Source organism: Barbus barbus (genome assembly GCF_936440315.1).
Source record: "Barbus barbus genome assembly, chromosome: 30".
NCBI lineage: Eukaryota > Metazoa > Chordata > Actinopteri > Cypriniformes > Cyprinidae > Barbus > Barbus barbus.
The window spans coordinates 29,260,201-29,274,590 of record NC_136758.1 but is presented as its reverse complement, the minus strand read 5'-3'; the positions used below and the strand labels follow the sequence as shown (position 1 = coordinate 29,274,590).

Sequence of the window (14,390 nt, the reverse complement as noted above, 5' to 3'; positions counted from 1 at the left end):
TGAATGTGAAATTATTGCAATATAAAAGTATATTTAAAAACTTTAATGTTAGGTGGGATTAATTAATTAATTAATAAATTAACTAACCTAGTTTAAAATAGTATTTTTGTTATAGATTATGATTATATTTTTTTTCATTTGTTATTTTTCTTTAAAATGAAGTTGCCTATCTTTAGTAGATTGTGTTTAACACACAAAACAGTGATGATCAGGTCAACACACTGGTATAATAATTGGTAACACTTTATTTTGATGGTCCCTTTTGAGCATTCTGTTGACAATAAGTAACTTTGCATCTACATGTCAACTAACTCTCATTAGAGTATTAATAGACTGTCTGATCATCTGCTAACTCTTTATTGTGATGGTGTCCCAACACACATTATACACTGTAAAAAAAAAACTAAAGTTGAGCAAACTTAAAAGTTTAAGACAACCAGCTTCAGCAGATTTTTGAGTTTTCTCAGCTTAGTTTTGTAGGAGATTTTTGAGTTTTCTCAACTTTTGTTGTATAAACTTAAAACAACAAGTTGAGAAAACTCAAAAATCTGCTGAAGCTGTGTTAAAGGGACCATTAAAATAAAGTGAAACCTAAAAATAATAGTTGTTGTTTTGTTGCCTGCCGAATGTACTAAAGTGATTATTTCCAAATTCGCCATTCAATAATAAAACTGTAATAAATCATGAATCAGTTAGTGTTGACTGGCAACGCGCTTTGCCTTGCCAAAAGGATGCAAGACTTGAGAATGGAGTGGAAGTAAGTGCCCAGGTGGAGCAGAGAGGCAAAACTGTCCTGTTCAGGACTTCAAGTGCAGGTCAGTTACATCTATAAACAGACTATTGTAGTTTTGTCTTTGTTTACTTAGTTAAGCATTAAACTGCTAGCAAATGTTACTGCAAAATTACCAAAAGGACATAATTACTATTGTGAATTTAGCAGACACGTATTCATATCGTTTTATAATAGGTTAAGAGGGAACTAAAGCAGACAACACAACTCTTATGAAAATTAACCGTGGTTTTTAATAAAAATAAAACCAAAAACCATGGTTACTATAGTTAAACCATGGTAACAACAAACAATGGTTTTGCTACACTATATAGTTTCACCATGGTATCTGTGGTAAAACTCTGGTTATACAAATGGTAATCAATCCACCAAAAAAACATGGTTACTATACTTTTACCCAGGGCTTGAAAACGAAAAAAAAAATTCAATCGGTTCACTCCGAGCAGAATCGATATTTTAACATTTCTGTTCCTGCGTTCCTTGTGTATTATTATCGTTCCGAAACCGGTTAATAACGTTATTTTAAAAATTATTTGCCTATAATAATATTAACTGTACAGTGTTTTCTTTACTCAAAAAAAAGAAAAAAGAAAAAAAACAACACAGAAAATCTGGTATCTTAACTCGCTGCGCTTAATCATAGCCAATACAGCATCGTCTTTTATAGATTTTGGCCAAATGTAGCCTATTAAAAAGAAAAAATCTGCTGACGCTTTAACGACATTAAAGTATTTTTTCAAGATATTTAAAAATGTTTGTTGTGGGTGTATGGGATGGCCTGGATGAGTGTGAGATTTCCTGGCCTGAATTTATGTCCCAGTCCAGCCCTGAGTGCTGGTATCGGTATCGGTATCGGCCGATAACTAGAATTTTTGGTATCGGATCTATTCTGAAAAAGTGGTATCGGTGCATCTCTAATAGTTATCTTTATAGTTATCGTTCTTGGTGTGAAGAGGGATTTAGACTCATGCGTGTGAAAGCACACACACCTGCTGATGGCGTATCCGTTGATCTGCAGGAAGCGGAAGAGATCTTGCGCTCGCTCGCGGTCTTTGGTCTTCTCTTTGGCCGTGAGCGTGTCGTAAGGCACCAGCAGCGGATGAGCTCCTCCTGCAGCTGAGAGAACATACAACACATCACGACACACGTGATCCTCACAACACACTCAAGGAGAGCTCGAGACCAGAGAAACAAACCTCTGCTGCCCAGATCACTCTTCTTCTTCTTGGCCCAGATGTTGTGATAGTTCTCAGCCACGGCCTCAACCATCGACTGGAGCACAGAAGACAAAAAAAGACTCCAAATTGCCATAAAAAGGCCAGAATACACACTAAATATCATGCCTTATTGAGACAATAATCAATGTATGAAATGATTCATAAACCTACAAACACAAAACATGTTAACATTATTTTTTGTTAACAATACAGCTGTTGAAATGTTAATTTCAACATGAATGCATTTTTCAAATCAAAGCTTGTATCTGGTAACATTAGTTAAATGTTTATAATTTTTCAAAATATTAACAAAGCTATAAATGCTATAAAAATAAAAATAATATAAATTAACGTTAACACATACAACTTTACTAATTTCAATATTTATTACTGCATTTAAAAATATATATTTAAAAATCTGTTAGCATTAGTTACAATTGTTTATTATTTTTTTATTAATTAACGAAGATTAATAAATGCTGTAAAATATATTGTTCATTATTAGGTGATGCATAAATTGATATCAACAAATAAAACCTTATATTAATTTATTAATGCATTTTTTAAATCAAAAGATTAATCTGGTAGCATCAGTTACAATTATTTATTATTTGTTATTAACAATAACAAACATTAATAAATGCTGTAAAAAATATACTGCTCATTATTAGTTAATGCATAAATTAAATATATATAAATTTCAATTTCATTATCTCATTTATTAATGCCTTTTTAATTTAAAAGTGGCATCGGGTAAATTTGGTTACAATTGTTTATTCCTTTTTATTAAATGAGATTTACAGATTAATAAATGCTGTACAAAATATATTGTTTAAAATTATGTATTGCATGAATTAAGGTTAACAAATACAACCTTTTTCATTTCAACATTAATTCATGCATTAATTAAAGATTAATAAATTAAGCAAAAATATATTGCTCATAGTTAGGTAATGCACAAACTAATGATTAATGCACAAACTAATAATTAACAAATAAGACCTTTTTAATTTCAACATTAATTAATGCATTTTTTTAAATCAAAAGTTTTATCTTGTATCATTAGTTATAATTATTAATAGTTTTTTATTAACTAGTATTAATAAAGATGGCTAAACTTTATTGCAATGTATTGCTTTGATTTATTGATTCATTACTAGGTAATACAGGTTATATTTATTACCATATCCGCTTCACATGCCAGATACAGATTAAATATTCAACAATATAATAAAAACCAACATTTTGCAAAATTCAACTTAGACAAAAAAGACAAGATTCTATATAAGTTTCTTTAAATGTTCTTGTGAAATAAAATTTGTAAAGTCTTCAAAAGTTTGTCCAGATAAGAATCATTGCCTCATAACATTAGCTAATGCATAAATTAATGTTAACGGACTTTGCTATACATCACCTGCAGTTCTCTGGACAGAAGGACGCTGCTCATGTCCAGCGGGTTTGGACTGAAGCCGTTCCCCTGAAAACACACAATAACAAACACTGCGTCACATCTGTGAACGTCTTCTGTGTTTATAGACTGACCTCACTGTTTAGGATCTTATTCAAGGCTGCTGGACTAAAATAAAATGATTAAATCACTGCATTTACACAGTAACCAAACAAAGTCATTACACAGAGATGACAATAAGCACCTGAGAGGCCTGTGAGACGCGGTGTAGCTTCTCCATCTCTCTCTGCTGAAACATGCTCTCTCCTTCTCTGGTGCGATCGATGCTCCAGCCCATCGCTAGCATGCTCTTCAACGACTCGCGCACCATCCAGCGATACGCCTCCTTCTCCTGCGGACGCAAACACTCACGCTGAGACCCAAACATTATTCATTTAACCTTTATTGAACCAGGCATGTTAATTAAGAACAAGTTCTTATTTTCACTAACAGCCTGGCAGGAGAATTAATATCTGCTGAGAAACATAAAAACACATATGTGACCCTGCAGCACAAAAGCAGTCATCAGTAACACAGGTATATCTGTAGCAATAACCAACAATACATTGTATGGATCAAAATTATACATTTCTCTTTTATGACAAAAATCATTAGGATATTAAAATCATGTTCCATAAAGATATTTTGTAAATTTCCTTCCGTAAATATATCAAAACTTAATTTTTGATTAGTAATATGCATTGCTAAGAACTTCATTTGAACAACTTTAAAGGAGATTTTCTCAATATTTAGATTTTTTTGCTCCCTCAGATTCCAGATTTTCAAATAGTTGTATCTCAGACAAATATTGTCCTATCATAACAAACCATACATCAATGTAAAGATTATTTATTCAGATTTCAGATGATGTATACATCTCAATGTCAAAAAACTGACACTTGAAGACACCAGGGTCACATATTAATATTAGTGCCGTCAAATGATTAAATCGCGAAAAAATCCAATACATCTAATTGCTCCAAAACAAATACCACATTATCATAATCAAATAAGGGCAAAACAGCAGTTTCAACAAGATATTTCTTGGCTGACGTAGTAAACACAGATCTATTTCGATACAAAAAACTAAGTCTAGATTGAACTTTCTTCTGGAGATTAGTTTATGTGGATGGTAAACGTCTAAGGACCTATCAAGCCAGATTCCGAGATATTTATATGAAGATACTACCTCAATTTTTGCCCCATATGAAGTTACACATCGCATGATTCTAGAGATTCTGCTGTTTTGTACCTTTTCCGTCAGGGATTTGTAGGATCTTAGCATCGGGTGAGTTTTGGCTTTCTCATCGATGTTTTCTCCGTGTTTCCAGCCCAGAAGCACCTGAATACAGATGAGGAACATCTATCTCACTTCCGTTACACATTTACCCAGCTGACAGCGAATGTTTGATCAGTTTAGTGTGTCCTCTGAAGCCACTCTTCATGGTGACAGTCTCGTGTATTAGTGCTGTCAAACGATTAATCGGAATTATTTGCATCCAAAATAAAAGTTTTTGTTTACATAATATGTACTGTGTATATTTGCATCCAAAATAAAAGTTTTTGTTTACATAATATGTACTGTGTATATTTATTATGTATATATAAATGCACACACATACAGTATATATTTTGAAACTATTTACATGCATTTACAGGTATATATTTATATTCATATAATTTATATTATCTACAGTTGAAGTCAAAACTTTACATACACCTTTCCGAATCTGCAAAATGTTCATTATTTGAAATAAGAGGGATCATACAAAATGCATGTAATTGTTTATTTAGTACTGACCTGAATAAGATTTCACATAAAAGATGTTTACGTATAGTCCACAAGAGAAAATAATAGTTGAATTTATAAAAATTATCCCGTTCAAAAGTTTACATCCCCTTGATTCTTAATGCTGTGTTGTTACCTGAACGATCTAAAGCTGTGTTTTTGTTGTTTAGTGATAGTTGTTCATGAGTCCCTTGTTTGTCCTGAACAGTTAAACTGTCTGCTGTTCTTCAGAAAAATCCTTCAGGTCCCACAAATTCTTTGGTTTTCCAGCATTTTTGTGTATTTGATCCCTTTCCAACAATGACTGTATGATTTTGAGATCCATCTTTCCACACTGAGGACAACCGAGGGACTCATATGCAGCTATTACAGAAGATTCAAACACTCACTGATGCTCCAGAAGAAAAAACCATGCATTAACAGCCAGGGGGTGAAATACATTCTGTCTGAGCTATGCGTTTTAAAAAGAACACGCACTAGTGTAAACATAGCCTAACTATGAACTTAGCCTATTTGAACTTTATTAAAATTATTTGCACTGATTTATTATGTTGGATATATTTTGTTCCTTTGTGCAGTGGCTCAGGAGATGAGGCTTTGATTCTGTATAAATGTCAACAAGCTGAAAAAATAAAACCAAAGTTTTTTGAGATAATGTAATCTTGTTAAAACTGATTTCATAAAATTGGTATCGAAAAAAGTATCGTTCAGCAACCGGTATCGAACTCAAGGTATCAGTATCGGTACCGATATCAAATTGTTTTGAACGATACCCAGCCCTATATGTGACCCTGGACCACAAAACCAGTCATAAGGTTACATTTTTGGAAATTTAGATTTTCTGAAAGCTGAATAAATAAGCTTTCCATTGATGTATGGTTTGTTATGATAGGACAATATTTGTCTGAGATACAACTATTTGAAAATCTGGAATCTGAGGGTGCAAAAAAATTCAAAATACTGAGAAAATCGTCTTTAAAGTTGTTCAAATGAAGTTCTTAGCAATCTATATTACTAATAAAAAATGAAGTTTTGATATATTCACGGTAGGAAATTTACAAAATATCTTCATGGAACATGATCTTAATATCCTAATGATTTTTGCCATAAAAGATAAATTGATAATTTTGAGCCCGTACTATGTATTGTTGGCTATTGCTACAAATATACCTGAGCTACTTATGACTGCTTTTGTGCTGCAGGGTCACATTTAATATATGAACATAGCATATTTTTCTTAATAACATGTATGCATGTGTGCATTTATATATACATAATAAATATACACAGTACACACACATCTATTATGTAAACTTTTATTTTGAATGCGATTAATCACAATTAATCGCTTGTCATCACTAGTATTTAATGATTCTTTCGCTGTTGAGTCCAGCAGCTGATGTGGGTTCATTTCTCTCACCTTCTCAGCAGCCCATTTCTCATGGGAATGTTCAGCGTATTTGTTTGCGATGCACTCCAGCTTCTCCGGCAGGCAGATGCTGCGAGAGGAAAACCAGAACGGCAATCAGTTCATCTCAGACTGACACACACGAGACGTGTTTCAGTCCATACATCAGATTAGGGCTGGGCAATATGGCCAAACATATCATCATACGATATTAATATTATTAATATGTGACAGTACAGAAAAACAAACAAACATCAATAGTAACAACAACAAAAAGTAAATACCAAAACTAAAGACAGATACAGTATATGAATAAACATGTAGTGCAAACATTTTCCACAGCCTTTCAATAGATGAGAGAGAGAGACAGAGAAAAAAAGGTAATAATAATTATATTAACGTACAGTTGTGATATATAACTATAATATAAACTACTTTTAATTTTGGGTCACATTAAATGCATTTTTATTTTCCCCTAAATTCTGTTTTCCACTTAATTTCTTTTCTGGGTTGTGTGCTTGATGATTTAATCAGTGTTGGGTGTAATGCATTACTAAGCAATTAATAACTGTAATTTAATAATTTTTCCCTTGAAAAAGTAAAGTAATGGATTACTCTTAATTTTTCTGCAATTTAATTAGTTACTTCTGATGTAACTGCATTAAACACTGTAGAGACTATAAAACAAAACAATGTTGGATTTAACATCAAAACGTTAAAATTTATATTTTTAATGTAACCTTCACCCCTTTAAATAATTTGGTCAGTTCAAGAATAATTTATGCAGTTTTATATTATTTATTTGAAAGAATTAATTTCATGTCTTTCCTTGTATTGCTCGACTTAATTAGTAATAAGTAAAGCAATGCTTTTTATAGAGAGTAATCTAATTACACTGTTTAAGATGTTAATTAAACTAGTAATGAATTACTTTTTTAGAGTAACTTACCCAACACTAGATTTAATGCGAATTCATCATCAAAATAGAGTCTAATGAAATTAATTTAACCAAAATATTGAACAATTTAATCAATCTTTTAAAATGTAAATTAAATGGAACTATAACAATTTACTACAAAATACTGCATTTATATTTTTTGTTGAATAAGACGCAGCACAACAGAACTGTTTAAATTAAATCATGGATGAAAAAATATCCTGGCTCTGTGACATTATATATAGAATCTATAAAATATCCAGAGCTATAAACATAAATGTAATCACAATCTCATTATGATATGGATTACTGCCCAGCCCTGGATCAAAATGAGTTTTGAGACGTACTTGGCTGTGTTTATGGGTCTGGGGTCGAAGTTTCCCTGCGTGTCGACAGACACCTGTTTCTCCAGCGTGGTGCTGAGCGTAGAGTCGATGTAGTCCGGAGGTAGAGCTCCGGCGATGGCGCTCAGACACGGCATGGCCATCTTAAACAGATCCTGCTCGTACTTCTGCATTCACAATCATTCAGAGAGTCAAAGACGGAAGATCAGTGCTCAAAAGCTTGGGGTCGGTAAGATTTGTTAATGTTTGTGAAAGAAGTCTTTTCTGCTCACCAAGGCTGCATTAATTTGATCAAAAATACAGTAGAAATAGTGAAATATTTTTATAATCTAAAATAACTGTTTTCTATGTGAATATCTGTTAAAATGTAATTTATTTCTGTGATCAAAGCTGAATTGTCAGCATCATTACTCCAGTCTTCAGTGTCACATGATCCTTCAGAAATCATTCTAATATGCTGATTTGCTGCTCAGGAAACTAGTTCTTTCTAGTAATTCCAGTCTAAAATATTATATCGGCTACAAATTGAGAAAAAAAATATTATCCAATAAATCATGAAAAACTGAAAAGGTCATGGAAATATTTTTATAATGAATAAACATTTTTATAGTTATTTCTCAATGTGAAATATTTCATGAGGTATAAATTTGAATAAAATCTCTTCACCTTCTGAGAAAGAGAGTCAAAGATTCCCCAGAAGATCTTCTTGGTGAGAAGCAGCTCCTCCTCAGACGCCTGACCATAACTCCCCCATCCGGATGGCAGACAGTAATACTTCCAGTTCTGCTCATAATGATTCGTCAACAGCTGCGAAACACATCATGTGGCATTCAGTGAGTGTTAAAAACACTTGATCTGTGTGTCATCAACTAACGAGCTTCACAGAAACATCCTCTATTTAAATATGAATTACACGACAGTGCATGTTTTCATGATGAGCAAGGAGACAAACTACATTAACGAGTTATTAATGGACACTAGATGAGTCAGATGATGAACATCTGCAGCTGTTATGATGACTATAATGATGACTACAGAAATAACTATACCGATAACATATTGTTATGTTATCGGTATAGTTATCTATAAACTATAGCAACAACTGTAATAATAACCATACCAATAATTACAGTGATGACTATTGTGATGACTATAGCAATAACTGTAACAATAACCATACCGATAATTACAGCGATGACTATAGCATTATCTATTAAGATAACTACAGCAATAACTGTAACAATAACCATACCGATAATTACAGCGATGACTATAGCGTTATCTATTAAGATAACTACAGCAATAACTGTAACAATAACCATACCGATAATTGCAGCGATGACTATAGCGTTATCTATTAAGATAACTATAGTAATAACTGTAACAATAACCATACCGATAATTACAGCGATGAATATAGCGTTATCTATTAAGATAACTACAGCAATAACTGTAACAATAACCATACCGATAATTGCAGCGATGACTATAGCATTATCTATTAAGATAACTATAGCAATAACTGTAACAATAACCATACCGATAATTGCAGCGATGACTATAGCGTTATCTATTAAGATAACTATAGCAATAACTGTAACAATAACCATACCGATAATTACAGCGATGAATATTGTGATAACTATAATAACTATAGCAATAACTGTAACAATAACCATACCGATAATTGCAGCGATGACTATAGCATTATCTATTAAGATAACTATAGCAATAACTGTAACAATAACCATACCGATAATTGCAGCGATGACTATAGCGTTATCTATTAAGATAACTATAGCAATAACTGTAACAATAACCATACCGATAATTACAGCGATGAATATTGTGATAACTATAATAACTATAGCAATAACTGTAACAATAACCATACCGATAATTGCAGCGATGACTATAGCATTATCTATTAAGATAACTATAGCAATAACTGTAACAATAACCATACCGATAATTACAGCGATGACTATAGCATTATCTATTAAGATAACTATAGCAATAACTGTAACAATAACCATACCGATAATTGCAGCGATGACTATAGCATTATCTATTAAGATAACTATAGCAATAACTGTAACAATAACCATACCGATAATTGCAGCGATGACTATAGCATTATCTATTAAGATAACTATAGCAATAACTGTAACAATAACCATACCGATAATTGCAGCGATGACTATAGCATTATCTATTAAGATAACTATAGCAATAACTGTAACAATAACCATACCGATAATTGCAGCGATGACTATAGCGTTATCTATTAAGATAACTATAGCAATAACTGTAACAATAACCATACCGATAATTACAGCGATGAATATTGTGATAACTATAGCAATAACTGTAACAATAACCATACCGATAATTGCAGCGATGATATAGCGTTATCTATTAAGATAACTATAGCAATAACTGTAACAATAACCATACCGATAAATACAGCGATGAATATTGTGATGACTATAGCAATAACTGTAACAATAACCATACTGATAATTACAGTGATGAATATTGTGATAACTATAATGATAACTATAGCAATAACTGTAACAATAACCATACTGATAATTACAGCGATGACTATTGTGATAACTTTAATAATAAATATAGCAATAACTGTAACAATAACTATAACGATGACTATACCAATAATTACAGCGATGATTATTGCAATACCTATGACAACAATAGAAATAACTATAACGGGAAGTATAATGATAACTATAACAATAATGATAAAAAAAAACAAAAAAAATCTGAAAGTGATTCCATACCTGTGTGGCATCAACTAATGATCTTCACAGAAACATCCTCTATTTAAATACTATTTAAATATGAATTACACGACAGTGCATGTTTTCATGATGAGCAACGAGACATACTACATTAACGAGTCATTAATGGACACTAGATGAGTCAGATGATTAACATCTGCAGCAAAAGAGCCCTAAACAAGAGCAGCGATGCATAAAAACACCCACTGCTGATGAGAGAGGGCGTGGTTAAGGAAAGGGGTGGAGTCAGAGTCCAGAATGACATGGTGAATGTGGGAGTGGCTCAAACTGAAGGGGCGGAGTCAAGCTACAGAATAATGGAAGGAAAAAGCTGTGATGCAGTGAAGAAAACTCTTCTTCTGTCAGAGTATATGAACACAATCTCTGTCACGTAGTCTGAGGAGTGTGAGCGTTGTTTACCTTCAGAGGCATCTTACAGTATTCAGACAACAACGGTACGTCAAACACCAGCCGACGCAGCAGATGCTGGAGCATGGAGGGCCTGAGGTACCTTAACACAACACAAAACGAGTTCATAGCGACTGTACCGATAATTACAGCGATGACTATTGTGATAACTATAATGATAACTATGGCAATAATGATAAAATCTATAATAGAAAAAAACATTTTGAAAGTGATTCCAATGATATAATTCCTCTGTGTGGTTATTGATATAGTTGAGGTGTGAACGATTATTAAAAGTGTATGATAAGAAGTGATCCTCTTTGTTGTGAAGGGGCCTTAAGTTCATTCAAGTGCAGTTGATCAGAGCTCGTTACTGTATGATAATGAGCAGCTGTTCTTACTTGCAGATGGCCAACAGACACTCCTCGATGGCGTCTCGCTGGGCTTTGGTGAGCGAGCAGCCCTTGGACAGGCGGTAGATGGTGTAGAGCGTGGAGTCGATGAGAGCGGCGTGATGCTCTGTCCCGGAGAAGTGAGGAGCGCAGCGGGTCAGCAGAGGCAGCACGGCCGAACCGATGTACCTGTTCATAGCCAGAGCCGTTTCTGTGGTACGCAAAGCCTCCTGGGAACGAACACAACACCACAGAGATGATTCATATGAATCAAAACGACTCATATTGTAAATGATTAATCACATCTGAAGTGTTTGAATCAGTTTTGGTCATTTTTAGTGCATGTTTGAAGTCAGTTCACACAGCTGTAGAGAATCACATTCACCACCAACCACAAACAAGCACAACACTGACTGTCTAACGTTTTGTTTGTGCATCTTTCTTTAAAGTAAATGAGACTTGATTTGTTATTTTGTATCAAATACAAAGCAATTTTTTAAATGCTTGACTCTCTGGGACAGATAAAGATGGAACAGATGAGTTTTTAGCAGTTTCTTGAAGATGGGTAAGGATTCAGCTGCTCTGATTGAGTTGGGCAGGTCATTCCACCAGATGGGAACAGTTCATGAGAAAGTCTGTGAAAGTGTTTTTGTGCGTCTTTGGGATGAACAATAATGCGTCGTTCACTTGAAGAACGCAAGCTTCTAGAGGGCATATCAGATCACAAAAAGAAGTTATTTCAAACACTCAACTCGTTATAATGTTCTCTTTTGTTGGAAAACAGGTTTAGAAAGTCTTATCCATTATAAGGTAAGATGCTCGACGTGTTGCCTTCTTCAAATATAAGCAGGGAAGCGTTTCCTCATCTCAGCACGTGAAATCACAGGCACACAGCCAATTCTTATCCATTCAATTCTTATCCATTAAGTTGTTTTGTTTTGTTTGTAAGAAAAAGTCACTCAAAATGTGACTTTTACTGCCATAAACCGTGAATCAGATTCAGGGCATGGCAGCGATCGTGTAGAACGTTTCCCAGTGTGCACGGCTAATTTAGGAGGATCAGTCAGTGATCCCTTAAACAGACAGCATTAGTGTGTTTGAGCTCAAACATGATCTTTACAGAGCAAATGCTGACACACACACACACTCAAACACACTTGTTAGCGGTCCAATTAAGCCAGACTATGTGTTGTGTATTTAAGCTGAATCCGCAGTTCTCACTAGAGTTCTCAATGTAATATTGAACCGTTTGGTAAGATATCTATGGTTCAATATGTGCTTGTGAATTGCGTTTTTTGGTTTTGCATTTAAATTTTCCTGTTTTATTTCCGTCAGAATTGGCTGTGTGCCTGTGATTTCACGTGCTGAGATGAGGAAACGCTTCCCTGCTTATATTTGAAGAAGGCAACACGTCGAGCATCTTACCTTACAATGGATAAGACTTTCTAAACCTGGTTTCCAACAAAAGAGAACATTATAACGAGTTGAGTGTTTGAAATAACTTCTTTTTGTGATCTAATGTAGCTTCTAAAATGCTTAAAGACAGTGATAAAGACAAAATTGTAAAGCATACTATGTGTAGATACGCAGCTCAATGTGAACGCAACGCGTTTATTTACGTTATGCCTTTTCCTCTTAATGCACACAGTGATAATAAAAGACCACATACTGCACACACCTTCCTAATAAATCATAATATGTGCAGAAAAACAGATGAGCCCAAAATATGAACATTAAATATCACTCTTAATCCATAAGTGCTTTCTACATTACAGTTTTCTAAAGGGAGGAAAACGCTTTGTTTAAACATGTCGCGTTATTATTCTGGCTCACCTGCACGTCTTTTAGCATCACAGTCTTAGTACATTAAACCATGCTATAAAACTGTTCACAAGCTCCTAGGGATTAGATGTTGCTTGTCATTAGTTGACATAAATATAAAAATACACTGAGTTTGTGACTCGCTGAATGTGACCCATAATCTCTGATTCTCCTCCACGGCCATGGAAAAATTCATATTTATAATGACAACAATTATACTTTGTCATTTAAAAGTTTCTAACAAAGAAATGGATCGACTGTCAGCTTGTTGAACTCACTTTTATTAGGATAATACCATATGACGGCTGAAGCAGCAGCGGGTGACACTGTTTTCACGGTAATCAGATCAACACTGTAAATTAAATTCTACAAAAACCTCACCTCAGAGAAAAACAATCTAATTATCATGCACTGCGATGAATAACTTCTCTTCCCTGCAAACGATACAATGAAGAATGAATCATTGTTTAACTTAAAGGCAAAAACAAAACAAAAGATAAGCAGTTTTTGATCATCTCACAGCCCCTTTGGGCGAAGCGTGAAGCACTGACCGTGTCCAGTGAGGCGGCGGCTCTCAGGTCCAGCAGGAATCCCACCTCTAACAGATGCAGCAGGAAGCTCTGGTCCTCGATGCCATACACACGCTCCAGGAACAGCACCATGGGGGCCTTGTGGTCCGGACAGAAACTGGCCGACACGTCAGGCTCCGTCACGCTGCCGTCTGACGGACAGATCACACACACTTCAGTCCTGTTCAAATCGCTCACACACGCCATCAAACAGCCACATGCAACAGTTATTTTAGTATTGAGACACTATTATAGGCTGTTATTATTCTGGATTAGATTTTATTTGTATATTTTATTTTTTGCTTCAATATTCAAGTTTTAGTAATTTAGTTATTTTGTAATTTTTATGGAGTATTAATCATTTTTTATATATAGTCTTTATAAATGTTTTAGTTTTAGCTATTTTAGTGCATCAAGTTAAACTTAAAATGTGAAAGATAAAATATATATATATTTTTTTTTTACTT

The 14,390-nt window shown here is 34.0% G+C and overlaps 1 protein-coding gene across 1 annotated transcript in view; it reads right to left on the bottom strand.

Moving 5' to 3' along the window:
* LOC306850645 (ryanodine receptor 3) overlaps nucleotides 1-14,390 on the bottom strand; it is a 174,514-nt gene that overhangs the window by 59,629 nt on the left and 100,495 nt on the right. The window contains 11 exon segments of the mRNA XM_079386378.1: nucleotides 1,780-1,906; nucleotides 1,987-2,062; nucleotides 3,422-3,484; nucleotides 3,660-3,806; nucleotides 4,707-4,796; nucleotides 6,664-6,742; nucleotides 7,936-8,099; nucleotides 8,599-8,739; nucleotides 11,154-11,244; nucleotides 11,543-11,763; nucleotides 13,906-14,075. Coding sequence (XP_079242504.1) covers nucleotides 1,780-1,906; nucleotides 1,987-2,062; nucleotides 3,422-3,484; nucleotides 3,660-3,806; nucleotides 4,707-4,796; nucleotides 6,664-6,742; nucleotides 7,936-8,099; nucleotides 8,599-8,739; nucleotides 11,154-11,244; nucleotides 11,543-11,763; nucleotides 13,906-14,075 — 1,369 coding nt within the window.